General features: G+C 42.4%; 1 protein-coding gene and 1 long non-coding RNA gene across 3 annotated transcripts in view; one reads left to right on the top strand and one right to left on the bottom strand.

Annotated features, from left to right (window-relative positions):
- DTX2 (deltex E3 ubiquitin ligase 2) overlaps nucleotides 1–26,377 on the bottom strand; it is a 41,643-nt gene that overhangs the window by 2,027 nt on the left and 13,239 nt on the right. Inside the window, exons 4-8 of one of the 2 annotated variants that reach the window (XM_032216196.1) lie at nucleotides 18,405–18,463; nucleotides 9,837–9,968; nucleotides 3,793–3,863; nucleotides 3,201–3,359; nucleotides 1,354–1,515 (exon numbers count right to left, since the gene is read on the bottom strand). In XM_032216196.1, the coding sequence (XP_032072087.1) occupies nucleotides 1,354–1,515; nucleotides 3,201–3,359; nucleotides 3,793–3,863; nucleotides 9,837–9,968; nucleotides 18,405–18,463 (583 nt within the window). The remainder of the gene's footprint in view (nucleotides 1–1,353; nucleotides 1,516–3,200; nucleotides 3,360–3,792; nucleotides 3,864–9,836; nucleotides 9,969–18,404; nucleotides 18,464–26,377) is intronic. The other variant, XM_032216197.1, reaches the window with a different exon arrangement.
- Nucleotides 11,809–17,273, top strand: LOC116507848. Its single transcript, XR_004255239.1, has 2 exons — nucleotides 11,809–11,974; nucleotides 15,314–17,273. It is a non-coding gene; the product is annotated as an uncharacterized LOC116507848 (long non-coding RNA).

The following is a 26,377-nucleotide window of genomic DNA, read 5'->3' as shown; positions in this document are numbered from 1 at the left end:
CTCTTCTCTACCACATTGGAAGAATCTGCTGTTGGTATTGTACATTTATTCATGTGTTATTATGTATATAAAGAAGTTAATGAATCCTGCTGATATCTGTTTGCTTCCTGGATTTGATTTTTGCAACAAACTCTGACATACACGCTAATAAAAAAGCAGGATCTGCACAACACATTAAGGCATCAAAAGGAAGCCAAGGTTCAAACTATGTTACATACCTAGCTCAACACATTGTACAATAAATGCCGATCAATCATTACGGGTTAAGTTTGGAGTGCAAACCCAGCCATTGCGTACCAACTGTGCTGTTTAATGTCTCTTTATCCTTTTTTTGGACCATTGGAAACACCCAAACATTGGACGACTGTTTCAAACTGACGTAAATAAACTGCTCAGACAGAATATAATAAAATTCTTTAAATGTCTCTATGTGCATTTGTTTTTGTGAGAAATGAAAGAGCAACTCTATAAATTTATCTGGAAAAGATTTTTGGAAAAACAAAACAAAAAACCATTAGAGATCCCAAGTTGCATTTGACTTCATGAGGGAGAGAGCATGTGAAAGAAGATTTTCCACTAGTGCTCTGCCCTTTAATGGAAATGCTATGGATCATAGCGTTATATACCAGGGATATACAGTAAATACATAAGATGTGCATCCTATGTGATTTCTAGGATTATTTTTTTAGGAAGAAATTATTACTGCATCTTGAAGGAAGAAAGGAATCCATCTGTTCAAACTTTCTCATTCCCACCTAGCCAAGTACCTCCCACTTTGAAATGCAGAGAGCTCTCCACTACAGGTCTCTGCTGTAGACATCTACAGCAGAGGTGTCTAACTCACGCTGGCATGTGACAATCGCAACTCCCCTCTCCCCTTTGCTAAACCGGGAGTGGCAGCACATGACACCCCTGGCCCGCGGGCCACGACTGGCCTACAGCATCATCTCGGGCTTCCTAACTTTGCTTTACCATCAATCTCCTTCCCTCACGATAGCTTTTAGTACATACAACATACTCATAGATGTTATTCAGCTGGTTCTGGCGAACTGGTAGCGGAAATTTTGAGTAGTTCGGAGAACCGGCAAATACTACCTCTGGTTGACCCTGCCCCGCTGCCTCCTGAGTCCCAGCTGATCAGCTGGGTCTTCTTTTGTTGCCCTGCACACGAGAACGGAGCTGGAAAGCAGATTAGTGGGGTGGGAATGGAGATTTTGCAGTATCCTTCCCCCAGGAGTGGGGAGGGAATGGGGATTTTGCAGTATCCTTCCCCTGCCAAGCCCACCAAGCCACGCCACGCCCACAGAACCGGCAGTAAAAAAAAAATTGAATCCCACCACTGGACATACTCACCTGAATGCCTCTGTTAATATTGTATGTAATCTGTATTGACCCATAGTTCTCGTACCCTGGTAGACACTCTGGGAGTTTGTGAACATCCATCCTGCCATTGGGTTGTGTGCCTGTCTTCTCACCATAGATGGCCTTACAAGAGGGACACTGTAGGCTGCCATCCTAACAGAATATTTTTTTTAAAAAAATGTTACAATGGAGCATAAAATAAGGGCTGTGCAAGTTACAGATTTCTGGAAATCTCTCCTCCTTTTTACGTTCAGGACTGCATAAAGCCCCCCCCCCCCCCAATGAATTGGATGCCTGCAAAATGTTGGATGCCCCTGGCAACCTACAGCTGCTTCTAATATAAGCTACCTTCTTACTTCTTATTCTATGAAAGCAAACGGACTTTTGTCTCCACGAGCACGTTTCACAGACAAGGATAGAAAACACACATATGGGCACCCTGGCATCTGTTCTCATATAAAATACCTTCTTCCTCCAAATCTGAAAGAGCATCCATTCCCCTGTGCTTTGTTGATGAGAAAGGAGCCTCCCTATTATATTTCCTCCCACTTTAACAAGAGTGGTTACATGACACCTGTCAAGCACTATTCTAGTTGATGCATGCTTATACTAGGTGTACCACTCAAGTGGTGTACCAGATACTATCTTTACATCTTTTGTTTTTCATTTTGCCCACTATGACCCACTGATAGTCTTTTACTGACTTTATTACATTTTTTTTTTAAAGATAGTTATTATTAAATTTTCTTTTCCACTGCCAAGGAATCTACTGGTTGTAGGAGTATCAAACTGCTGCTTCTGATGAAACATCTAGCCCCAAAGCCAGACCATGAAGCATTATAAAAAGAGAGAATTTTCTGGCTTTCTCTAACGCCTGGAGCAGCTCTGGCATTGCTCGACAAAACTTCTCTCCTTTCCCTTCTTTTCCCGAAGAGTAAGGTGTCTGTCAGATGTCTGATAGATGATCATCTGAACAGATAACGCGACTGGTAACTCGGGAGCAGCTATGTTTAGCTGCTTCCATCAGTAAGTCCCGCCCAGGAAGCCCAATCAAGCCCAATTGGTCTTTTGAGCGCATGCGCTAATAAGCCCTCCCCTGAAAATATTACAACATAGCAGCAGCCATGAGATGACCACGCTCACTGCCTCCTGCATCTCAAAAATAATAAGAACTCCCCCAAAATAAGGCCAAGCGCTAATTTCAGAGGTCAAAAGAAAATAAGACCCTGTCTTATTTTCAGGGAAACACGGTAGTAAACTTCTATTCCTCACATGATTGTTTCTGGATTCCACTGCACAATAACTCTATAGCTGTGGTGGCGAACATGCATGCCCGAAGCAGCACAGAACACTCCTGCGCAGGTGGACTCGCTGGTTCCTCTTCCGCGTTCCTGTGCACACACATGCTGGTCAGTTGGCTTTCGCGGGCACGCTGAAACCTGGAAGAGCAGCGTTCCGGCACGCATATGAGCGCCTATACCCAAACTTCTGGGTTTCCGGCGTGCATGTGCGACGGCCAGCTCGTTGGGTGCACGCCTGTGCCGGAAACCGGACGTTTGGGTGCCAGTGTGCACGTGCATGCCGGAACGCTGCTCTTCCGGGTTTCGGCACTCCCACGAGCGTGAAGGCCAGTGAGGCTGTGTGATCCAAGCGGGACGGTTTTGCGTGTCATTTCTGGCACGCAGTGACATAAAAGGTTAGCCTCACTGCTCTATAGGAAGACAGCCACCAGACGGCTAGCTTTATCATTAAGTGAGGTTGGCTATTGCGGCATCCACACCTGGTGCTTTGAAGCAAGATAAGCAACAGCCAATCCCCCTCCTCACTTGCTACTGTACCTTGTTGCCACTGGTGTACATGGCCAGCACACAAAGTAAGTGAAAGGTGTGAGCACATTTGGCCAGCCTCCCCACACTTCCAGGTTGGATTGTCTTGCTCTCATTGACTTCGCTGTACCCTGAAGGGGCACCCAGTTTCTCCATACAGATGATGCAGTCCTGGAAAACAAACAAACCTCGTTTACAGGTTTCGCTTCTGGGAATTGAAAACAACGTAACAACCAGTCATCCCCTTCTAGATTAAGGCTCTTGTTAAGACAACCGTATGTCATTTTGCTCTAGGAGAGAAGAAACATTTATTAATCTCTTCCCCATGGACAATTTGCATCTTTCAAATTTTCTATGGCTGCTTCGTCTCTCTGTAGGACTTTAGAACACGGAATAGAGTTGAAAGGGACTTTGGAAGTCTTCTAGTCCGAGAGGATGATGAGAACTGTAATTGACACCTGGGAAGGTGTTCAAATGGCTTTAAGAGTGGCTTTAAGGAAGGTTTCTATGACACATCCAGCAATGCTCTTTGAGGGAGATGGGCCGTATAGAAATGTGTGAAATACAGATAAATAAACCGATCATGTGCATCTCTTCCACATACCTCGTCAACTGGAGGTGCCTTCAGCTCTTCCAAATACTTCTTCACAACCTCTTCTGGCCTGGTCTTGCTATCTGAAGAAAAGAGAGAGAGAAAGAGAAATCCCAGAAGGGGGATATCATTCGGCACTAAGGCACTGTGAGGGAAAAGAGGTGAAGGGGAGCAGCAGGAGGCATAGGCAAGTTAAGATGGCAGGCAAAGAAGAAGGAAGAGTTGTTTCCAGAAAGTTAATCCAGCACAGTCAATCCTGAATGTCTAATTTGAAAGCAGCCAGTTTTAATGGTACACAAGTAAGGAATACGGGCTATTCCTACTGCTGCAGAGGCATCTACGGGCAGAAAAAAGAATTAGATCAACTATGGCTAAGGATGTCATTTTACTTCAGGCTGGGGAATTCTGGGAATTGAAGTTCATACCTGTTGAAGTTGCTGAGGAGGAGAAACATTGTTCTAGTTTATTACAGAGTTTGGAAATAAAATGGAGTTAAAACTTTGAAGCTGGTTTTGCCTTTGGAGGCTTCAAGATTTAACTCCCATTTTATTTCCATGCTGGTTGGGAAATTCTGGGAGTTAAAGTCCATAACTGATACACAACATTTGGGGTGAAGAGGCTTTCAAAATGTCTTTGCTGTGACTTTTCTCTCCTTAATGAAAATCTACATTGCAATAGTGGCGAAAGCCTACATGGTCCGAAACCCAGTAATTTTTTTTTCAACTATTGAAATTTGTGAACCCCCAAAATAACACTTCTGCTGTGCATGTACATCCTATTCATTTCAGAAAATGGATAGGTGAAGATACTCTGGGTCTACAGGTCAAAAGGCAAGGAAGGGATGTAATGGCTTTCTCAACAAAAAACTGATCTGAGAAGTCAAGTTTACTCCTTCCAAACACATAAGGCTGGATTAGAGTTAGAATTAACAGAGTTGGATGGGACCTTGGAGATCTTCTAGTCCAACCCCCTGCTTAGGCAGGAAACCCTATACCACTTAAGACAAATGGTTATCCAACATCTTAAAAACGTCCAGTGTTGGAGCATTCACAACTTCTGGAGGCAGGTTGTTCCACTGATTAATTGTTCTGTCAGGAATTTTCTCCTTAGTTCTAAGTTGCTTCTCTTCTTGATTACTTTCCACCCATTGCTTCTTGTTCTGCCCTCAGTGCTTTGGAGAATAGTTTGACTCCTTCTTCTTTGTGACAACCCCTGAGATATTGGAAGACTGCTATCATGTCTCCCCTAGTCCTTCTTTTCATTAAACTAGACATTCCCAGTTCCTGCAACCGTTCGTCATATGTTTTAGTCTCCAGTCCCCTAATCATCTCTGTTGCTCTTCTCTGCACTCTTTCTAGAGTCTCCACATCTTTTCTACATCGTGGTGACCAAAACTGAATGCAGTATTCCAAGCGTGTCCTTACCAAGGCATTATAAAGTGGTATTAAAATTTCTTGTGATCTTAATTCTATTCCTCTGTTTATGCAGCCTAGAACTGTGTTGGCATTTTTGGCAGCTATTCTTAAAAAGTATAAATAGCTTCGTACTCAGTTTTCACTAAACTCACATAAAAAGGGGAAAATGCTCTGTAAAGCAAGGGTCTCCTAACCTTGGCAACGTTAAGCCTGGAGGACTTCAACTCCCAGAATTCCCCAGCCAGCTGGGAATTCTGGGGAGTTGAAGTCCTCCAGGCTTAACGTTGCCAAGGTTGGAGACCCCTGCTGTAAAGGATAAGACCATCTAAGAAAAGAACGGTATTAGTGGATGATTCCAGCATCCAGTTTAATGCTAACAAGTTGAAATATGTTTTCAGAGGCCTTTAACGTAAAATACTGGAAACTCTCTAGCAGTTATTAGAAGAGATCTCAAAAAGTAATTTCACAGTGCAATTCTGAGTATTGTGCTATTTTTCTTTCTATAGCTTGCCTGATATTAAATAGTTAAAAGCAAATGCTTAGCTCTGGTCTTACAGATGAATGAGAAACTGAGCTTTCTAGAACAGTGTTTTTCAACCACTGTGCCGCGGCACACTAGTGTGCCGTGACATAGTGTAAGGTGTGCCGTGGGAGAATTACTTTATATATAGTCAATATAGGCACAGAGTTAAATTTTTTTAACATTTTCTAATGGTGGTGTGCCTCGTGATTTTTTTCATGAAAAAAGTGTGCCTTTGCACAAAAAAGGTTGAAAAACACTGTTCTAGAATAACTAAACTAATCATGTATAGTTTTCTTCAGGAGAGGGAGGGAAGGGAGAGGGTTCCACTTCCATAGAGGAGGCCACGAATGCTAAAACCAAGGACATTATTATGGGATGACGGCAGAGCACAACCATAAGTAGGCTAGAGTGCAAAATGGATCCCAAACCGTGATTCAGGGATCAGTGATAGTCTGTGTGGGTTTCAAAGGAAGAGCCCTCAAAATCTGCCATGAAAATAAAAATTAAAGGGCTGAAAACTCAAGCAATTGCAGAAATGTTACATGCCTATATTTACATATAAACAATTCTGCTCGATCCAGAGGTCTTCTGGATGCCATGCGGAGCAATCGCATGTACCTGCATCAAGCTGTGCTGCTGTGAAGGTTTTTTTTCAAAATTGTTAATAACAACAGAGTGGTTTGCATCTAAGAAAAAGTAAGGATCTGCTAGATGTATAAAACACAGATTAATGAGGGACAGAAAAAAATACAATAGCAATAGCAGTTAGACTTATATACCGCTTCATAGGGCTTTCAGCCCTCTCTAAGCGGTTTACAGAGTCAGCATATTGCCCCCAACAACAATCTGGGTCCTCATTTTACCCACCTCGGAAGGATGGAAGGCTGAGTCAACCCTGAGCCGGTGAGATTTGAACAGCCGAACTGCAGTCAGCTGAAGTAGCCTGCAGTGCTGCATTTAACCACTGCGCCACCTCGGCTCTTCAATGTACTATACTCTTCCACAATAAGCTGCCCCTACCAGCTTATTCTAAAAGATAAGGCAATGCCAATATAATTGTGACAAAATAGTAGACTACTACTACCACCAGTAGGCCTTTTGCCAGTGTGGAAAAATGTTTTAACTGGACACTTTTGTATAAGGAAAGAAAAGGTGAAAGCTAAGGGCAGGGGTAGGCTTCAAAAATTTCAGCAACGGGTTCTCTGCCTGGTTGCTGGGTAGGCATGGCCATGGTGGGAGTGGCCAAGTCGGCCTCCTGCCCACAGGAGGAGGGGCATTTTCACCTTCCCCAGGCTCTGGAGGCTTTCCCCTAGCCTCTGAGAGGGCGAAAACTCCTTCCCCCAGGCTCCGGAAACCTTGAACTTCCGGGAGGCCCGTTTTCCCCCCACCCCGAGCCTCCGCGCAGGTCCTCTCATCCAAAACGGGCTGTGTGGAGACTCTTGGGAGGGTGGGCGGGGCCAGAAAGGGGTGGGATTTAGAGGTTTGAACTGTCCATAACGTTAGCTGTGAGTTCTCCCGAACCCGCCCGAACCTGTAGCAGCCCTCCCCTGACTAAGGGAACTTGGGAGAGAAAAGAGAGGCGAGAGGCAGCTTTGAGAAGCCCTTGTGTCAAAGTAAAAATTATTATGTAAACAAGCAGAGTTCTATATCTCTAAACTGGAAACCTCATATTATCCATTCAAATAATCATAAAGGTTTAAGGAACTTTTTAGGAACTGGAGACATGAGTAAATAAGACAGACGATAACATCCCCCGTCCATCCCCCACTTGCTATGCCACCAATCAAGAAAAGAGCTGAGAGAGAAGAGTTAACATCAGTATAAGAACTTCAAAGGGATTATTTTGGAGTGGTGGCAGCATAACCTGAAAGTAGAGCTCCCAAATTACACTTCTGACCAATAAATCCAATTCTACCGTGGTGCCAGCGATATTTTTTAAAAATTGGTGTTTTCCAAAAACCAAAGACTCAGAGGGTCTCTTAGTATTCCTTCCCCCCCATGTAGCTTCTTATAGCTGCTTGTATTAACCATTAATATATGGATGGCTATCTAGTTTTAATCTCTCTTTAATCTCTCCAAGCAGCTCTTCTAACTCCTCCATTTTTCTTAAAAGCCAACCAAAAGCATCTGACATAATTACAAGCAGCCATCTCGTTACCTTCATCCATCATTTCCTTGCAACTGGTATTTTGAGGCATTAGTATCCTTAACTTAGGGGCAGCATAAAGTATCCAAAGCTGATAGCCTTTGACAGTCCTGATTTCCATACACATTCAATTTATTCCATCCCCTAAAGCCATGATGGTGTGCCAGAGGTGGCACACAGAGCCCTCTCTGTGGTGCTGTCACCAGCTGCCCTTCTGGTTTCCGGCATGCATCTTCACAGGCGCCGGAGTAGGGCCTGGAAAAGGCCAAAAACCCAGGCCAGCCAGCTGGTCTTTGAGTTTCCAGTGCTCACGTGTGAGCAAAGACCACCTGGCTGGTGTGCATATGCGTGCCAGAAACCCAAAGACCAGCTGGCACGCACATCGACCACACGCGCACATGCACGCACATTGCAATTTGGGCACTTGGTGCCAAAAAGGTTCACCATCGCTACCCTAAAGCCACCCGAGTTAGTGGCCCATCACTGGATATTGTGTAAGGAATCCACAGGTTAATTAATGCATAAATCATATATAGAGGATTTGGCAACGATTGGTGCAAAATTACTTTTTAATTTAAAATTCTAATGAAGAAAAAATAAAATTTTAAGTTCAAAAAGCTACAAACCCTAAAAACATTTTAATACCAGATGTAACCAGTAGTGATTACATCTTCAGTTGCCACGTTCCTTCATCAATGCCTTGGATGAACAAATGTTGCATGAACAGTTTTATCTTTTCTTTCCCCCATTTTAAAAATCTTTTCCCATTGTTTTTTTTAAACAATTCTGCTTTAATTGCTTCAAGCTGCAACTGCATAGAAATAAATGACGCAAACAGTTTAATAAAATGCAATGTTAATCTCCGTTGGTAGTCTATATAGGTAGTCCTCGGTTATTGGCAGCAAGCGGAACTGGAGTAGACGTTGCTCAGCGAAACAATCACAAACAGTGCAGTCTCACGTGACAGTGCTGCTCAGCAATGGCAATTCCAGCAGCCGCCGTTGTTAAGCAAGGACTTCATGTAGCTGCCATTTGCAACCTCCTGCTGGCTTCTCCATTGATTTGGCCTGTTGGAAACTAACAAGGAAGGCTGCAAGCGGCAACCCCATCACAATGGGGATGTTGCAACAGTCAGAATTCCTCAGGCTAGTTGTAAGTGCCACTCGTTCAGTGCTGTTACAAGTTCAAACAGTTGCTGAACGAGTGGCTGTTAAGCAAGAGTCACCTGTATAGGCACTACTCTATCACATCTTCTCCTTACCATGTTTCTCCATTTAGTGTGTGTGTGTGGGGGGGGGACCCTTGCCACAGCTGGCTTCTCTATTTGGGTACATGGGTGGTCTTCATAACTGCTAAAATGCTCATGCTGATGCTGAAAAATAAGACCTACAAAGCAGCAGCATATAAAGCAGAATTGCGTCAAAATTCTCGGGCAACAGGAAAGCTAGGCCTTAGTACAGGGGTGTCAAACTCAAGGCCCGTGGGCCGAATCTGACCCGCCTTGGAAATAGCGAAGGGCTGTCCTGCGGTGCCTCTGCCAGATAAAACAAAGCTTGGGAGGGCTGCACGTGCCTCCTCTCCCCCGCCTCCCAAGCTCCATTTTCACTGGCAGAGGGCGGCAGGAGGCCCTGGCGGCCAAAAACGGAGCTCAGGAGCCTGTTTTCACTGGCAGAGTGATCAGGACACCACAGACACGAGTGATGTCAAGCTAGCCACGCCCACCCCAGCCCCCGAGGTCAAACACAACCCTGATGCGGCCCTCAATGAAATCGAGTTTGACACCCCTGCCTTAGTAGAAAGAGTAACCAAAGCCATTATTTTTTTTCATCACACTGTTTCTGGGAGAAGTCAGAAAAATAAGAAAGAGGAAACGCAGGGCAGGAAAGAGAAAAGAGGCGGCAAAGGTGGCAACAGAAGCAGCAGCGGCAACTGAAGGAGACTCCCGGGGAGTCCAAGCAAGTCAGAGAGCTACCTTTGGTGACCACTCTCCTCCTTCCCTTAACTGAGCAGAGTTTTTTAGAGGCTCTATGGGCACGGGCAGGCTGAGGCGCTTGGGTGAGGTGCACAGGAAATCCAGGGACTGACATCAGAAAGGCCATCATGCCTACAAGGGACATGGGACAGTCATGCACAGGGCAGGAAAGGGAGAAGGGGTGGAAAGAAAATTTGCATCATACCATTTGTAAGATTAAAACAAGGAACCCATCCCCCTTGATTCAAGAACCTCTGATTCCATGGCTTGTTTAAAAAAAAACAAGTGACAAAGCAAACCCCAAAGGAAAGCAAGCAACACAATACAGGGATGGCGGTGGGTTGTTTTGAGGCAAGGGAAGGCAGACACAATGAAAAGCTTTCTTTCTTTCTTTCTTTCTTTCTTTCTTTCTTTCTTCTTTCTTTCTTTCTAATATGTTGTCTTTGTCTCGTTCCCCCCTTTCCCTTGTCTTTTGTGAGCCGCCCGGAGTCCTCCGGGAGTGGGCAGCATACAAGACAAATAAATAATAATAAAATAATAATAATAATAATCTTTCTTTCTTTCTTTCTTTCCTTCCTTTCTTTCTTGGTGGGGCAAAGCCACACAAGCAACTGCGTGCTTCAGAACAGCACTTCCATAGCGCTGCACTGACATCACCTAAGACAAAAAACTTCTTGCTATTAAGAAAGTTAATATATGATAATATATCGTTATACAATAGTATAGTATGCAATGTGGAAAAACAAAAACTGTGGACTCTCAAATGTATACAATAGCCATTTTTGTCTCCCCCCACCCCGGACATATGTAACTTTCAAACTTTTTGTGACTCCTATAAAGCCTGCTAAAAGTTGCTAGTGCATTTTGAGAGTAGGATTATATGAGACACTGCTGTGTAAGCTCTCCAAGTGACATAACATAGTTTTAACAGCATCACCTCTAAAGGCCCCCAGAAAAGCAGCCCCAAATCCTGTTCATTGCAACCTTTGCCCTGCCAAAAATTCTCTGTAGGTCTCCCCATCACCAAATGATTGCCTATCCCTGTGATATACTGTTTTATGACATTGTTAACTGAATTACAACAAACCACAGGCAGACGTTTGTCATATTACATGCTATGTGCAACCAATTCCTCACAGAGTGTCCTTTCACCACAAACAAGCCAGAAAAGCAATAGCAAAGAAACACACAGGGGAGGCTGCAAAACCAAACAAAAACCAACCTCTTTTTATGTTTTGGAAATGCAGCTCCATGTTCACTGCTGGTGCCTAGTCTCTGCCTCACTGTAAATTCATTCATTCACTCATTCAGTTAGTCAGTCTGTCTATATCCTGCAGCATGCATGCTAGTAGATGTTACAATACAGTACAGTGAGAAATATTATACAAATATTTAAGAAGGCTTTAGATTGCTGACATAAAAGCTATATGCGACATTCTTTTTACATGGAAGCGCAGGGAAATCATGGAATGCTTCCCAGGAACTTCATTTCCCTTTCAAACTTTCTGCCATCTTTGTGGATGTGAAGATACTTAGGAAAGCATCTTCACAAGGTGTGCAAGCACTGTAGAAACCGTGAGTGGGAGTTAAGTAAGGTTTCCCCAAGGACCTGGGTCAATGCTACAATGACCTCAACTGCTCTTTGGTCAACTTCCCAATGTAAACATGCCTAAAGGTAAAAGTGCTGGTCGTTCCCGACTCTAGGGGGCGGTGGTCATCTCTGTTTTAAAGCCCAAGAGCCAGCGCTGTCCGAAGACGTGACTGTGGTCATGTCGCTAGCATGACTAAACGCCGAAGGCGCACGGAACGCTGTTACCTTCCCACCAAAGGTGGTTCCTATTTTTCTACTTGCATTTTTACATGCTTTCGAACTGCTAGGTTGGCAGAAGCTGGGACAAGTAATGGGAGCTCACTCCATTACGTGGCGCTAGGGATTCGAACTGATGAACTGTCGACCTTTCTGATTGACAAGCTCAAAATCTTAGCCACTGAGCCACCACATCCCTAAACCTGCCTCCTATACAGCAAAAATTATAATCGGAGAGAGTAGGCTTTTGGGCTGAATTCAAAAATTGTGTTTTGTTGTGAAACAGATTTTGACTGCTGGTGGAGCTGAAGACAAGAAGTAAAATAAAAAGGTGAAAAGGGATCTTTTCCGGGGGGCGTGGCCTGTTGCCGAGGAGGGCTCCACCGAGCTCCTCAGAGATCTGGTCTGTATATCTAAATAAGATCATAGATAGCACCCCTTTCTGGCTAAGAAAGGGGCAGGGAGAATAGCCCCGTAGGTTAGGATCTAATCGTAAACCACAGCCTTTTTTCTTTTTTGGCTGTGGAAAGAGATTAGTTCCGGCCGAAGCGGAGCTCTTATCTCCAGCCATTTCTTCTCAGCTGCCTTTTTTTTTGGCAGCCCCAGACAGGCTAGCCCCCCCCCAGGACAAGACAAAGTTTTTTTTTCAAGCTAGAATTGATACGGGCGGGTCCCACCCCTGTGAGATTTATGTTTTCAGTACTATCGTAAATACCAGCACCATTCGTCTTAGAGACTTCTTTGTCTAATTAGACCTCAAAATGGCGATTTCTCTCCGTGGATGATTGATATACTTAGCCGGTGTTATCTTCCTGCAGACTGCTCCTTAAGAAAATAAATTTTTCTTTTTTGGAAATAGAGGGGAGCGAAGCTCTGCTTACTTGCTTATTTATTATGCCATCCAAATCAAAGAAGCGTCTTGCTACAAAAGAATTTAAAGAATTTTCATTGGAAACACAGCCTTTGTCTCCTATGTCTTCTGTTGAGGAACTTTTAACACAGGAATATCTCCTTAAAATGCTTAACGCTTTTAAGAAAGAAATCAGGGAATTTGTATTGGAATTATTTGATGATTTACAATCTAAAGTTAATCAAATGAAGGCGAATACTTTTGCAGCTGTGTCTGCCCTGTCAGATTACTCTGCTGAAATAGAAAACAAATTGGAAAGTCTGGAGAAGGCTAATTTTAATTTGACTACCAATATTCAAATTTTACAAGAAAAAATTAGAAATAACGAAGAACAGCTTATGATACTAAATTTTAATAGGAAGGCATTTGCAATTAGAGTCAGAGGATTCCGTGAAAAGAAGCAAGAGAATTTAAAACAGACCTTTGCTGAAGCCTTCAGCCACGCGCTGGGAAGCCCGGGACTTAACTTTGATTGGCAGATTCGGAAAATCTATCGCCAGAACTCATTGATAGCGGAACAGCGACAGCTCCCGAGGGACATAATTATATATTTCTCTACAAAAGAATCTAGAAACGCGATTGTGCAAAATTTTTATAATAACAGGCTCCGAATTGATGACCAGGACCTGATTGTCTTCAAAGAGATTCCTTTCCAGATATTGAGAGCAAGAAGGGACTATGCCTTTTTAACTAAAGAGCTTAGGAGTCAACAGATTCGATACAGATGGGAGGCCCCTGCCGGCATCACGGTTACATTTGAGAATCAAAGATTTCGTCTTAACTCTATTTCGGAGGCTCAAGATTTCTATTGTAGGATTCTGAAGGCGGGACTTCCTGACGCGCTCGGAAGAGAGGAGAGACAAGCGGAAGGAGAAAGCAAACGGCTGGCCATGCGGCTGCAAGATGGAGGGGGTAGCCCCTCCTCCCTCGGAGAAGCAGAAGAACGCAGATCGAGAATTTAGATACTTCAAAAGACTTCCTAAAGTTGAGGACTGAATGGGGGTTTGAGACCTCTCTCCGGTAGAAAAAGTGGACTAATTTTTATCAGAAGGGAAAGCTGGACGAAACTACTTTGAGCTAGATTCTAAAGTAACGTTAGCACAAATTTGATAGTGGTTAAAAGAATGAGGAATGATTTATGTTGTTTAAACTTTGTTAGATGGGACTATTTTAAAATAGAAGGTTAACTGACTCTTGCTGAAAGTATTATTTGAAAATGATCCATGCTATTTAACTTTTATTTGAAGGGAAAGTTGGTTGTTATAGTTACTTTTTAAATAAACGCTAGTATAAATTTGATAGTGGTAAACATTAGACAAGCAAGAGATGAGGGTAAAATGTATGTGGAATGAATTATGTTATTTGTGGTAAATACCAGACAAGCAAGGGAAGAGGGCAAAATTTACGTTGTTTAAAGCTTATTAGAACAGGAAGCCGCTTGGGATTATCTTAAGATAACTGTAAAAAGAATGCGGAATGATTTATGTTGTTTAAACTTTGTTAGAAGCGACTACCTTAAAATAGAAGGTTAACTGACTCTTGTTGAAAGTATTACTGGAATATGTGGAATGATTCATGCTACAAATCGCTCTGAGCTATATTTTAAACAAATGTTAGTATAAATTTGATAGTGGTAAATATCAGACAAGTGGGGGATGAGAGTAAAATGCATGTGGAATGAACTAAGTTATTTAAATTCTACTAGAAGGGGAAGTCGGTTGGAATTATCTTAAGATAGAAATTGATTCCTGTGTAAAGTAATATCTGATCTATGTTGCTTAACTTTACTAAGAAGGGGAAATCTGGTTAGATTATTTTGAATTACGGTTTGAAAAAGGGGTAAAGAAAGATCATTCACGTTGTTTAAATTTTACTAGAAGGGAAAGTTTGATTACTTGTCTGTAAAGTTATATTTGAATATATGGCAGGAACTATGCTGCTTAAATCTTACTGGAAGGGATCATGAGGTTTAGGAAGGGAACGGGAGAGTCTACAGAAGATTGGGGTAAATAGCAAAGAAGTAAGAGACGAGAATAAAATATAGATAGAATGATTTATACTATTTAAGCATAGATAAAGATGGGGGGCTGAGATCAACACAAAGAATGGTTTCTTTTTTTTTTCTTTTTTATATATTACTTTTATTTTTTAATCCATATGTATACAAGATATTTTAGATAGAAGGTAGTGCCAGGTGTGGGCCCTGGGAAGCCGGGAGGATTAGGGATGGGGATTGTGGGGGGTGGGGTGGGGGGGGGTTAACATAATCTTAATAAGAACAAGAATGTATTTATATACGGTGGTTCCTTTTTTTTTATTATTATTATTATTATTTTTTTTTTCCTTGGTTCATTTTACATTTATTAGATCAAACAACACTCGAATAAAGGCATACACCAAGGAGGGAGGTAGAGGGAAGGAAGAGGGAGGAGTAAGGAAGGAGTAAGGGGAATGTAAGGAGTATGTAAGGAGGGTGTCTGGGGAGTAAGGGGAGAAGGAAGGTTTGAGGGGAAAGGGAAGTAGGAGGGGAGTGTTAGAGGGAGAAAGGAAAGTTGGAGGGGGTAGATGGGGTGTATGGAGGATGCAAGGGTTAGGTGGGCTTGGGAATGATGAGTTGTGTTTCCTTTTTATTTGTTCGTTTTATTCCTTTTTTCCTTTTTTTTTTTCTTCTTTTCTTATAGTAAATACCCTGTGTATAAATGATTGCAAATGGAATGTGAAAATTGAAAATTGAATAAAATATTTTACAAAAAAAAAAAGGTGAAAAGGGAGTAAAATAGACAGAGCATCACTATTTCAGAACGTAGCTGTCTTTATAGTTTTGTGCTCAGAGGCAAACCTTTGTTTTTATAATTATAATAGTCCTTCATGCAAATGTAATACAGCATGCAGAAAGAAATTTGAGGGAACTGGGATAAAATAATTTGTGGTTATATTATTTTAAAAAATTCTAATTCCTTCTGTGGATCTTATTCTAAAAACCTGTGTGTGTGAGAAGCACTCTACTACACAAGTTAGTAACAAAACCCTCTCTGTACTTCCAAAAATCTCTCTTAAACAAAAGGGTTTTTTTGCCCAGGTCTCATGAGATTTTGGGGTAGGAGGAAGAGGAGAACCACCAGAGCTATTATATAGTAGAGCCTGATTTTTTTTTAAAAAAAGTTTGTCAATCCTTGCCATGATTTGGTCAGATCCTGCAGACAGAATACTAGGCACATGGCAAGCACACAATGCTTTTCAATTCACCTTGATCTGAAGCCCCCTTTCCCCTCCCTTGTGAGAAAGAGATATGAGTGAGCTTCTTTGTAATATGTTAGCTGCAGAAAGCTCATTTATAAAATCTGTCTGATTGCTGAGAGAGTCCAAGCATACTCTGCATTTCTGCAGTGCAGGACCTAGGCTACAACAAAGAAATTCAGCCTGGAGACAGCAGTGCTGTTTAAGCTTCCGTAAATGCTGAGTCTGCACTCTGCATTAAAACAGGCAAGGCAGGAATGGTTAAATTTTTTGCGGCTCTCATGTACTATCAATGGTAATTTGCACACAGTATTTCCTATTTGGCCTAGTGAGAAAGAAACCCACTATGTGCTTTCCCACATAGGCACTTGGTATTTTATTCAGGCATCATTTCAGGATTGTCCTCAACCTTAAAGATCATAAACCTGCTCTTTAAAATATGAATGCCAAGATTCCTAGAATGCTGGGTTTCATTACAAAGAAGCCCTGATCATAGATCATCTCTAGCATTTTAAAACAAATGCAAAAGCTGCTTAATCAGTTTCTAAATCAGCTCTCATAAGAGGAGTTGAATTGCATAAGAGGTTGCAATCAGATAGGCTGGAATTTGGTATATTCATATGCTAAGTGGGGAGAGCTTAAGAACAGTTAGCAATTTTAGCTATTTTTACAGGGAGTTTCCTGTAAAAGATACCCCCCCCCCCCCGCTTCCTTAGGTATCTCTCATTTCCAAAATCCAAAACCTAAAAACAGTCCCTATAATATTGCTTTATTAATTATCAAATATTTGAACAGGCATTTTTTCCTGGGTATGAAGACTCTTGACCTGACTCTTGATCAGAAAGGTTGGATTAAAAGACTTCCAAAGCATGTTATAGACCTATAATTCTTTAATTATAATTATATAAAATAGGGAGTTACTTTCCAAACATTTATAGAAGGTTATACCACACGGTTGGAGCAGTAAAGATGGGGGTGGAATTATCTGAGTGAGAAACTAGAAATCTCAGCCACAAAAAACAAGGTTTCTCTGCATTAGAAAACCATTTTATCAAAGCAAGAGAAAAGGGGGGGGGGATCATTAGCAATAAAAGCAGAAAGATTAAAAAATGTAGCTATACAATTCCTGTTTTTGTTGTTTATGGTTATTTCACGATACTAGAATTTGCACAGTAGTAAAGACTGCAGCTATTTAAAGCAGATTCTAGCTGCAGTGAAAAAGTGCATTAAAAAACATAATCACTATGAAATTTACAGAAATTATGGCATCTAGCTGTTCTCCCTTGATCATCTGATGAGGATATAAAAAGGAAATATATGCAGCAGCTCAAAACAGGAAAAATAAGGCAAAGAGGAATGTGACACCAAGGGCCAGGAACATCCTTTTATCACAATTAGTGCCCCCGCCCTTTCTCCATGGGATTCTTGCTATGTAAAAACTAAAAGAATTCACAGATTGAAAGAAGTCTCTTTACGAGGATTTTTTTAAAAAAAAAAACATATCTGACTCTGGATTTTCTAATATTAGATAATGCTTTTTGGCTGCAGAAAATCCCAGATTAATTAAAAAGCCCAGGACAGGAATGCAAATCCTGAGCAAATGAATCATGAGTTTTATGTCCTTTTGCCTCAAGCTCATCTACTGTGTCAAATATCAGCTTATAGTAGTGTTTTTATGAACATGCTATGTTTAGTCCCCAGATTTTCAAGTTAAAGGACTGGGAAAGATCCTTCCTAAAGCAAAACTGTGGTGAGAAAAGACTAATTTGCCGTTTTAGAATAATCAACCGGATGCGCGATTTATATATTTGCAGGAACCAGTTAGTTGTTTATTACATTTCTACATTACCCATATTACCAAAAAGATTCTGGGCAGTTCACATTATAGTAAAACAGTATAAATAGACAGATAAAAGCATACATTATAAGCAGAATTAAAAACAGATTAACACAGTGTTTCTCAACCTTGGCAACTTGAAGATGTCCGGACTTCAACTCCCAGAATTCCCCAGCCAGCATTCGCTGGCTGGGGAATTCTAGGAGTTGAAGTCCGGACATCTTCAAGTTGCCAAGGTTGAGAAACACTGGATTAGCACAAGTTAAAAATTAGGATAAAATTTAAAATTCAAAAAAGGGTAGGTTAACAAAAATATAGTAGCTGACTAGAGCCCTGCAATATCACTTCCAAGATATCTCCCAGAAGAGGTAAAGAAAAGGGCCGCTGACTATCAAGAGCAAATAAATGTATTTAAGAGGATGGTCCAATTCCTCTGTATTGCAACCTGGCAAATCCAAAGGTCAGAGGATGGGGTTATTTCATCAAGGCAGCTGTTGGAAACGCAGAATCCCTTAAAGAAACAGATTCACCCGAGATGAAGACATTTTGTGATGACTTCACCTCAGTTGAATCATTGCTTAAAAAATATAGTCAGCATCTTTATTCCAGCATCCTTATTCCAGCATCCTTATTCCAGCACTTACCAGTTGGTAATTTGAGCAACTGGTAAATTACCAAAAAGTCAAGACTTTGAACTGAGGCTATTACTTTCCCAAAGTAAAACACTGTAGGGTTGTGTGGAATTGGGGTGGGGGTGGGGGAGGTGGAGGCCATTACCTGCCAGAGCTTCATTCACTTTGCTGGGTCTGGGCATGCAAACTGGTAACTTTGGTAAGCTGAGGAGAGAAAAGAAAAGAAAGTTTTGGAAAAGATCATTAGGGCAGGCAGAGAGAATCAGGACAAAACTTGGACAATGAGAATTTTATTTCCAGTGGTTAAAAAAAAAGTTCTTTATTGAGGCAGCACACATTTTGTCCCATGAAGATGGCTGAATTCTGAAACAAGCATAATTTAGATAACAGAATAAGAGATCGTTGGAAGGGAGCCTGGACATCCTAAGTCAAACTTTCCACCCAAGCAGGAGATCCTATATCTTTCTAGAGAAGTTTCTTCGTCTAAATTATCCTGAATAAGACACTGGAGTTTGGTGTGTGTGTGTGTGTGTGTGTGTGTGTGTGTGTGTGTATGAGAGAGAGAGAGAGAGACAGACAGACAATAGAGTAGCTCACAAACAGAACATGGATGATTGGGCCCCACTGATTGCTATGAATGGTCTCCAAATTCTTCTCTCTCATGATCCTCCTGAGTCCTCCCTGCAACTCCTGGAGAAAAAAGACCAAGTAGCTCACACCAGCTACTTTACTTCCAAGAAAACCTTTCTGACACCGATTTCCCTCTCTCTCCCTTTCATAGTCTGACTATGCGGAAGAGGCTAAGAGCCTTTGGGCAAAATGAGAACCTCTGATAAAGACTTTTAAACCTTTATTATGAAAAGGGAGGCCAGAGATCTGAGAAAAGGAAAGGAAAAAAGGGAGAAAGCAATGAAAAAGCAAGGCTTTTTGAGAAGGTTGATCCTTCTCCATCCTGGACCCAGGATTCTCTCTTACCAATATGGACATTAGAACAGTTCCCAGTCCATAAAACCTCAGCTATTACACTGACCCCAGCTTGCTATCTTCATTCATTCATTCATCCATTCATCCATCCATCCATCCATTCATCCATCCATCCATCCATCCATCCATCCATCCATCATTGCTGCTTTTAATTCTTACCGCCATTCAGCCATCTTCTCTGAAACTCGGGAGGGGAGAGGGAAGAACAGAGAGGGGGAAAAAGAAAGCGAAAGCACAGGTAAAAACAATGGTGGCTCCCTTTCTATATAAGCCCACTTGGGAGGGGAAACCCACTCTCCTGATTGGCTAATCACTATTCGACTTCCCCAGTTTTGTCTGTCTCCACCTATTACTTGGATGGGCAAGTCAGCTGCCCCCCCCCCCTTTTTAAAAAGTATTTCAGTGTCTGCTTGAACCTCCTGAAATGAAATGAAACCCAGCCAGCTATCTTTCAACTTGAGATTTCATTGGATCATCTAACTTGAGGGACAGAATCTGCTTTTCAAAAGCATAAAGCTGCAAGAGATTCGACTCTGCAGGGACTTGTCCAGGGAGTTGCCAGGAGTCAACACTGACTCAAAGCTGCACATAAATCACACAAAAGCTTACAGAAGTCCCTTGGTTTCTTAGCAAGTGTAGATCTAAAAAAAAAAATAGTGTTAACTTTTGTGGGAAGTTATCATCCAGCCCTCTCCCAGAAAAATGAAATATCCAAGGAAATATTGAAAAGGCAGAATATTTCTCTGGATGTGAAAAGAAACATGTTTTAAAAGACAGAATAGTTGCCTATAGCTTTCTGCCCACCCCCAGCTAATGGGCCATTAAGATGGCCAGGCTAGCCCACTTTACATAATAAAGACTTCTCCTCACTGCAGCTGTAGGGGGAAGGGATATTACTCAACTGACCACAAGGCAACTGAGAACTCATCACAGCCTAGAGAGTAGCCCCCTGCATGGCACCATGGGAGTCTGACAACCAGTCAGAATACATTTCTTACACAGGAACAGGAAATAGAGGTGGGACTGAACAGGGTATAAAAGCCTAGCAAGCCCCTTCCTCAGCCCTTCTCTTCTTCTTCACCTACATTGAAACATGTGATCACCTTTTCTGTACAGGGCTCAAGCCATGTGGCCCTGTCCAACAATAAACCATCTTTCCAAGCAGCCTCCATATCTCCAGTGTCTTCTTCCCCACTTGGAGCTGAACCCAAAAGGACATTTCTTTCAACACTTTCAAGATAGATTTCCCCCCCCCCTCAATAGTTTGCAAACTTAAGAGCTTTTTAAGGAGGTTTTACTGTACATTCCAGCAGTATCTGCTTTTGACAAGAGCGGTATCCAGTCCTTGCTAAATTCTGGGAGAGGAGCCAAAGCGAGGGAGGAAGACACAATCTCTAAAACTCTTAATCACAACCATTCCCTATCTGTAAAATAGAGAACTCCTTCAAGGTCAAAACAGGATAAACACAGGCAAGGAATACATTAAGTTTTAATTAAAGGAAAAATACAGGTTTCATGTGACTTTTTTTGGGGGGGGAAGATGAAGATTTAACTCAGTGGTTTGCTGCTCTCTCAGAGGTTTGCAACTCTCTCCCCTAGAGTAACAGTTGATTTTAAGCTAGTTTGAAACAATTAAATCTTGGCAACTTTAAGAGTGCATGGTTGGCTGGGGAATTCTGGGAGTTGAAGTCCAGAAGTCTTAAAAGTTGCCAAGGTTGGATATCCTTCAGTTAAACCTATGCTGCAGCCAGTCCCTGCTGCAGCTGAATCTCTTGACCCCATCTCCTAAGGCAGGGGTGTCAAACTCAAGGCCCGTGAGCCGGATCTGCCCATGGGGCTGGCTTGGAAATAGTAAAGGGCTGGGCCCCAGTGCCTCTGGCACACGGGTGGGATTCAATTTTTTTTACTACAGATTCTGCGGGCGTGGCTTGGCGGGTTGGCAGGGGAACAATACTAAAATCTTCATTTCCTCCCCACTCCAGGGAACGCTTACTGCAAAATCCTCATTTCCTCCTGATCAGCTGGGACTCGGGAGGCAGGGAATAAATGGGGGCGGGGCCAGTCAGAGGTGGTTATTTACTGGTGGTATCGCTGAACTACTCAAATATTTCTGCTACCGGTTCTCCAGAACTGGTCAGAACCTGCTGAATACCACCTCTGCTCTGGCAGCCAAAATGGGGTGTGGGGAACACCCCCCCCCCACACACACATACGGCCCACCTTTGGCATGGATGGCCTCCTACTGCACTTTGCCAACCAAAAGGAGGTCCGGGGGTGCACATGCCCTCCCCGCACCCCATTTTGGCGGGCGAAGTGCTGCAGGCGGCCGTCCAAGCCGAAAGAGGGCTGTGCGCGGTACCCCCACGGGGAACTACAATGCTGATCTGGCCCCCCGAAGAAATCCAGTTTGACACCCCTGCCCTAAGGGAATGCTCCACTTACAACTTGTCATTCATTATTGCAAATCAACTCCACCCACAGGAGCCAGGAACTGGGGCATCTTTTAGGATCAGATTTTGTCACTCTGATCCTATTTGTGTTATCAGTTGGGTCTTAACAATCCAGTCACCTACAGCTGAGTGGCAGTAAATTTTTAGTGCATTCACAAATCTGTGCCCCATGTTGATCAGCCACCAAATAATTAAATCCTGCTCTCAAAGTTTCAGTATAGAGAGAGCTCCCTAGTTTGACAATATTGTTCAATAAAAAGGAAATGGAAGACAACTATGAGATTTGCTCAAAGGTGTTCCGCTGTACATTTTCAAGCTAAAATGCTGGCTCTAGGAAGAATATAATCTAAGAATATGTATATGATGAGAATATAACGTAAGAATATAAATATAATGAGAATATAGCTCATTAAATCGAAGATAAAAAGTTAATGCTTCTTCAATTTAGTCAGAACTAAATTTAGTTCTGGGTCAACTATCAGCAAGAAGTCATGGCTACATTTTGGCACTCTAACTGGAGTTCTGAAAGCAATAGCACTTAGACTTATATACCGCTTTACAGTGCTTTACAGCCCTCTCTAAGTGGTTTACAGAGTCAGCATATTGCCCCCAACTATCTGGGTTCTCATTTTACTGACCTCAGAAGGATGGAAGGCTGAATCAACCTTGAGCTGGTGAGAGTCAAACTGCTGGCAGCCAGCAGTCAGAAGAATTAGCCTGCAATACTGCTTTTTAACCAGTGTGCCACCACGGTTTATACTATTCTTAGTACATATAGTACTAAAGTAGGCTTACAACCCCTAATCAGTTTTTGAATTATATCTATATGTACCTATATGTAATTCAGAAAGATCAAAGATTTGCATATGATATACCAATCTCTGCCGAGATTGGAAAAACTATTATCATTACATATTGGGTCTCAGAATCTGTTGAGAAACAGTTACTAAGTAGAGATTTACTACCTACTGCACCTACACCCTTCTGGCCACCAATATTAGAAAACAGAATTGAATCTATTATAAAAGGCCTGGTGAAGACTTTCCATCAGCCAAGCCATTAAAAAATAGGCTTACTGGTGGACTCTCTTCTGGGTAAGTTTATTTACATATATAAATAAAACCTGCAATATCCTATCTGGATGGAAGAGGACAACTGTAGTTCCTATATATAAAAACAGGAATAAAAAGGATCTTAACAATTGCAGGCCCATCAGATATTGTGACTAATATATATATATGCCAGGTTCCTCTGGAGTAGAGCTGACAGATGGGTAGCTGAGTAGTACATTCTCCCAGAAGAATAAACTGGCTTTAGGCAAAGTTGATTCACTTTTGAAAAGTGATTTGTCTTGAACCATCTAATTACAAAATATGTCAGATGGTTTCAGTGTCCCCAGGTCACGCGATCTTACCTTTTGGGACCTTCTGATAAGCAAAATCATGGGGGAAGCCAGAGTCACTTAACAACTACTTTGCTAACTTAACTGTAATGATTTACTTAGCCACTGGGGCAAAAAAAGGTTTTAAATGGTGCAAGATTCACTTAACAACTGTCTCACTTAGCAACAGAAAGTTTGGGCTTAATTGTGGACCTAAGTTGAGGACTACCTGCATTTCCTGGTTTCATACATCATTACAACATAAAGTACATTCTGTAATTGTAATCCAGCAAACAATACTCTTCATAAAGGTTTTCTAGTCCCTATTCCCGTGATGGCGAACCTATGGAACGCATGCCACAGGTGGCACGCGGAGCCGTTTGTCAGGGCACATGAGGTGTTGCCCTGTCAGCTGGCCAGCGCATGTACGCGCGCTGGCCAACTGACTTGGGCCTCCTTTTGAGGCCATTTTTCACCCTCCAGAGGCTTCCTTGAAGCATCCAGAGCGTGAAAAACCAGCCCAATGGGCAAACCAGAAGTTCAGGAACGTACATCTGGTTTGCCCATAGGACCAGTTTTAGCCTGAAGGCCCCTGAAGGCTCTGGAGGACGAAAAACAGCCCTACGGACAAACCAGAAGTCACTTCCGGTTTGTTCGTAGGGACGTTTTTTGCCCTTTGTAGCCTTCAGGGAAGCCTCCTGAAGGCTCTGGAGGGCTAAAGCCTGTCTTATGAGCAAACCGGAAGTCTGTTCCTGAACTTCCGGTTTACCCGTAGGACCTGTTTTTCTTGCTCTGGAGGCTTCAGGGAAGCTCCGGAAGAGGGCCTCCGGAGGGGGGGGGGCAGGGGAGGCTATTTTCGCCCTCCCCAGGCTCCTATAAAGCCTCTGGAGCCTGGGGAGGGCGAAAAAAGCATGCCAAAAATGGGGGGAGCGCTGGCCGCGCACGCATGCATGCTGGGGTCATGGGCATAGCATTATGGGTGTGGCATGCCCACGCACGACCCCCCCCTGTGCTCCCCCTGCTTTTGGCATGCAAGCCAAAAAAGGTTCGCCATCATTGTCCTATTCACACAAGTGCAACTATGGTAGGAGCAAAGGTTCAAAGTCTTGTAAGTACTATTATTAGAGACAGACATTAAGAGGGCATTTATAACCCCTTCAATGTTGCATACTATTCTTAGTACTGTATAGGCACAAAAGTAGGCTTACAACTCTAATCACTTTTTGAATCATACCTATATGTACCTCTATATAATTCAGAGGTCAACCAACTGGCTAAATTTGAATTCTAGGAGAAGTGAGGCAGGAAATCCATCATGCACCAGCACCTATTTATAAATGACGGCTCTGAATTACAGTTGCAATCCATTTTTTTAAAATCATTTTGGAAAGGCTTCACTAATTTGGTACTTTTTACACATCCCTTGGTATTTTTCCACTTGAGTGTCAGCACTTCATCTAGTTTGCATGGGAACTGTCTCTTCTTTTGAGAATTATTTGGTGTTTGGAGAACCATTTTTGTTAGAGCCGAGGTGGCGCAGTGGTTAAATGCAGCACTGCAGGCTACTTCAGCTGACTGCAGTTCAGCAGTTCGGCTGTTCAAATCTCACTGGCTCAGGGCTGACTCAGCCTTCCATCCTTCCGAGGTGGGTAAAATGAGGACCCGGATTGTTGTTGGGGGCAATATGCTGACTCTGTAAACTGCTTAGAGAGGGCTGAAAGCCCTATGAAGCGGTATATAAGTCTAACTGCTATTGCTATTGCTGCTATTGCTAAAAGTCTCTTTTTTAATATCTTGTCATAAGCTACACAAAATCAAATCTTCTAGAATATGGGTGTCAAACCTGCGTCACGTTTCTGTCATATGACATTTTGCAATGTTTTTCCCATTTATGGAGCTGGTGTGGGCATGGCCTGCACGTGACTGCCAATGCAATCTTAAATTGCACTAACAGAGGGATACAATCAAGATCAAGGGAAGTATTAATACCACTCTATAAAGCCTTAGTAAGACCACACCTAGAATACTGCATCCAGTTTTGGTCACCACACTATAAAAAAGATGTTGAGACTCTAGAAAAAGTGCAGAGAAGAGCAACCAGGATTAGGGGACTGGAGACTAAAACATATGAAGAACGGTTACAGGAACTGGGCATGGCTAGTCTAGTGAAGAGAAGGACCAGGAGAGACATGATAGCAGTCTTCCAATATTTGAAGGGCCTCCACAGAGAGGAGGGGGTCAAGCTATTTTCCAAAGCACCTGAAGGCCAGACAAGGAATAATGGATGGAAAGTGACCAAGGAGACATTCAATCTAGAAACAAGGAGGAACTTTCTGACAGTGAGAACAATCAACCAATGGAACAGACGTTGCCTTCGGAAGTTGTGCCAGCTTCATCGCTGGAGGCTTTCAAGAAGACATTGGACTGCCATCTGTCAGAAATGGTATAGGGTCTCCTGCTTGGGTGAGGGGTTGGACTAGATGACCTACAAGGTCCCTTCCAACTCTGTTAATCTAAGAAATTTTGCATATGTGACACATCTGGCCCATGGGTTGCCAGTTTGACACCCCTGTTCTAGAATAAGCACTATGATTTACTCTGAATCATTTATTTCATTTTCCACACATATATCTCTTAATACTTTCGTGTAAGTACACAGCAGAAGATATATAGACAGGAAGCAGAGAGTAACACAAAAGGGATCTGTTTTGGCCAGCTGAAAATACAAGAGAAATGTTCTTATTTGAAACCCAGAAGAAAAGGTAGGCAAGGAAACTAACCTAACACAAGCATTGGAGCTACTGCTGTTTTCCTTCTCGGATTTCTACTAATTGTGTAGGTTAGATTTGCCCAGACAGAAGTAATTACAGGCTTCCGATGGAGTGCTGTTATGTGGAGATAGAAACAAAAGCTATCTAATGTTGTCTCCTGGTGTTGAAATAGCCCTTTCCTCGGCTTAAGCTTATACTTTGTTCTGAAATGTCAGCATTGCTTTAAAAAAAAACAGGTCTCTGTTTAGAACCTGAAAGTGAAGGTCACATATAAAAAAAAAATCTCATAGTTAGTAAATTCTGAATCCCAATGCACAGTGGATGCCCAACTGCCCAATCCAATTCAAAACTACAAGTTAAATCACCTGAGTATAAAATATTCACATCTGTACCAAAGGTGCTTTTTCAAAGGCAACTAGACTTTCTTGCTTTTCCACTTGAAGACATTTCGCTTCTCATCCAAGAAGCTTCTTCGGTGAAGAAGGGAAGGATTTATGATCAATTCTCTACTATTCAGTCAGAACTGAAGAAG

This window comes from Thamnophis elegans, chromosome 4 (assembly GCF_009769535.1).
Source record: "Thamnophis elegans isolate rThaEle1 chromosome 4, rThaEle1.pri, whole genome shotgun sequence".
Taxonomy (NCBI): domain Eukaryota; kingdom Metazoa; phylum Chordata; class Lepidosauria; order Squamata; family Colubridae; genus Thamnophis; species Thamnophis elegans.
Note: the sequence above shows the minus strand (reverse complement) of the source record. Positions and strands in the feature narration are given on the sequence as shown.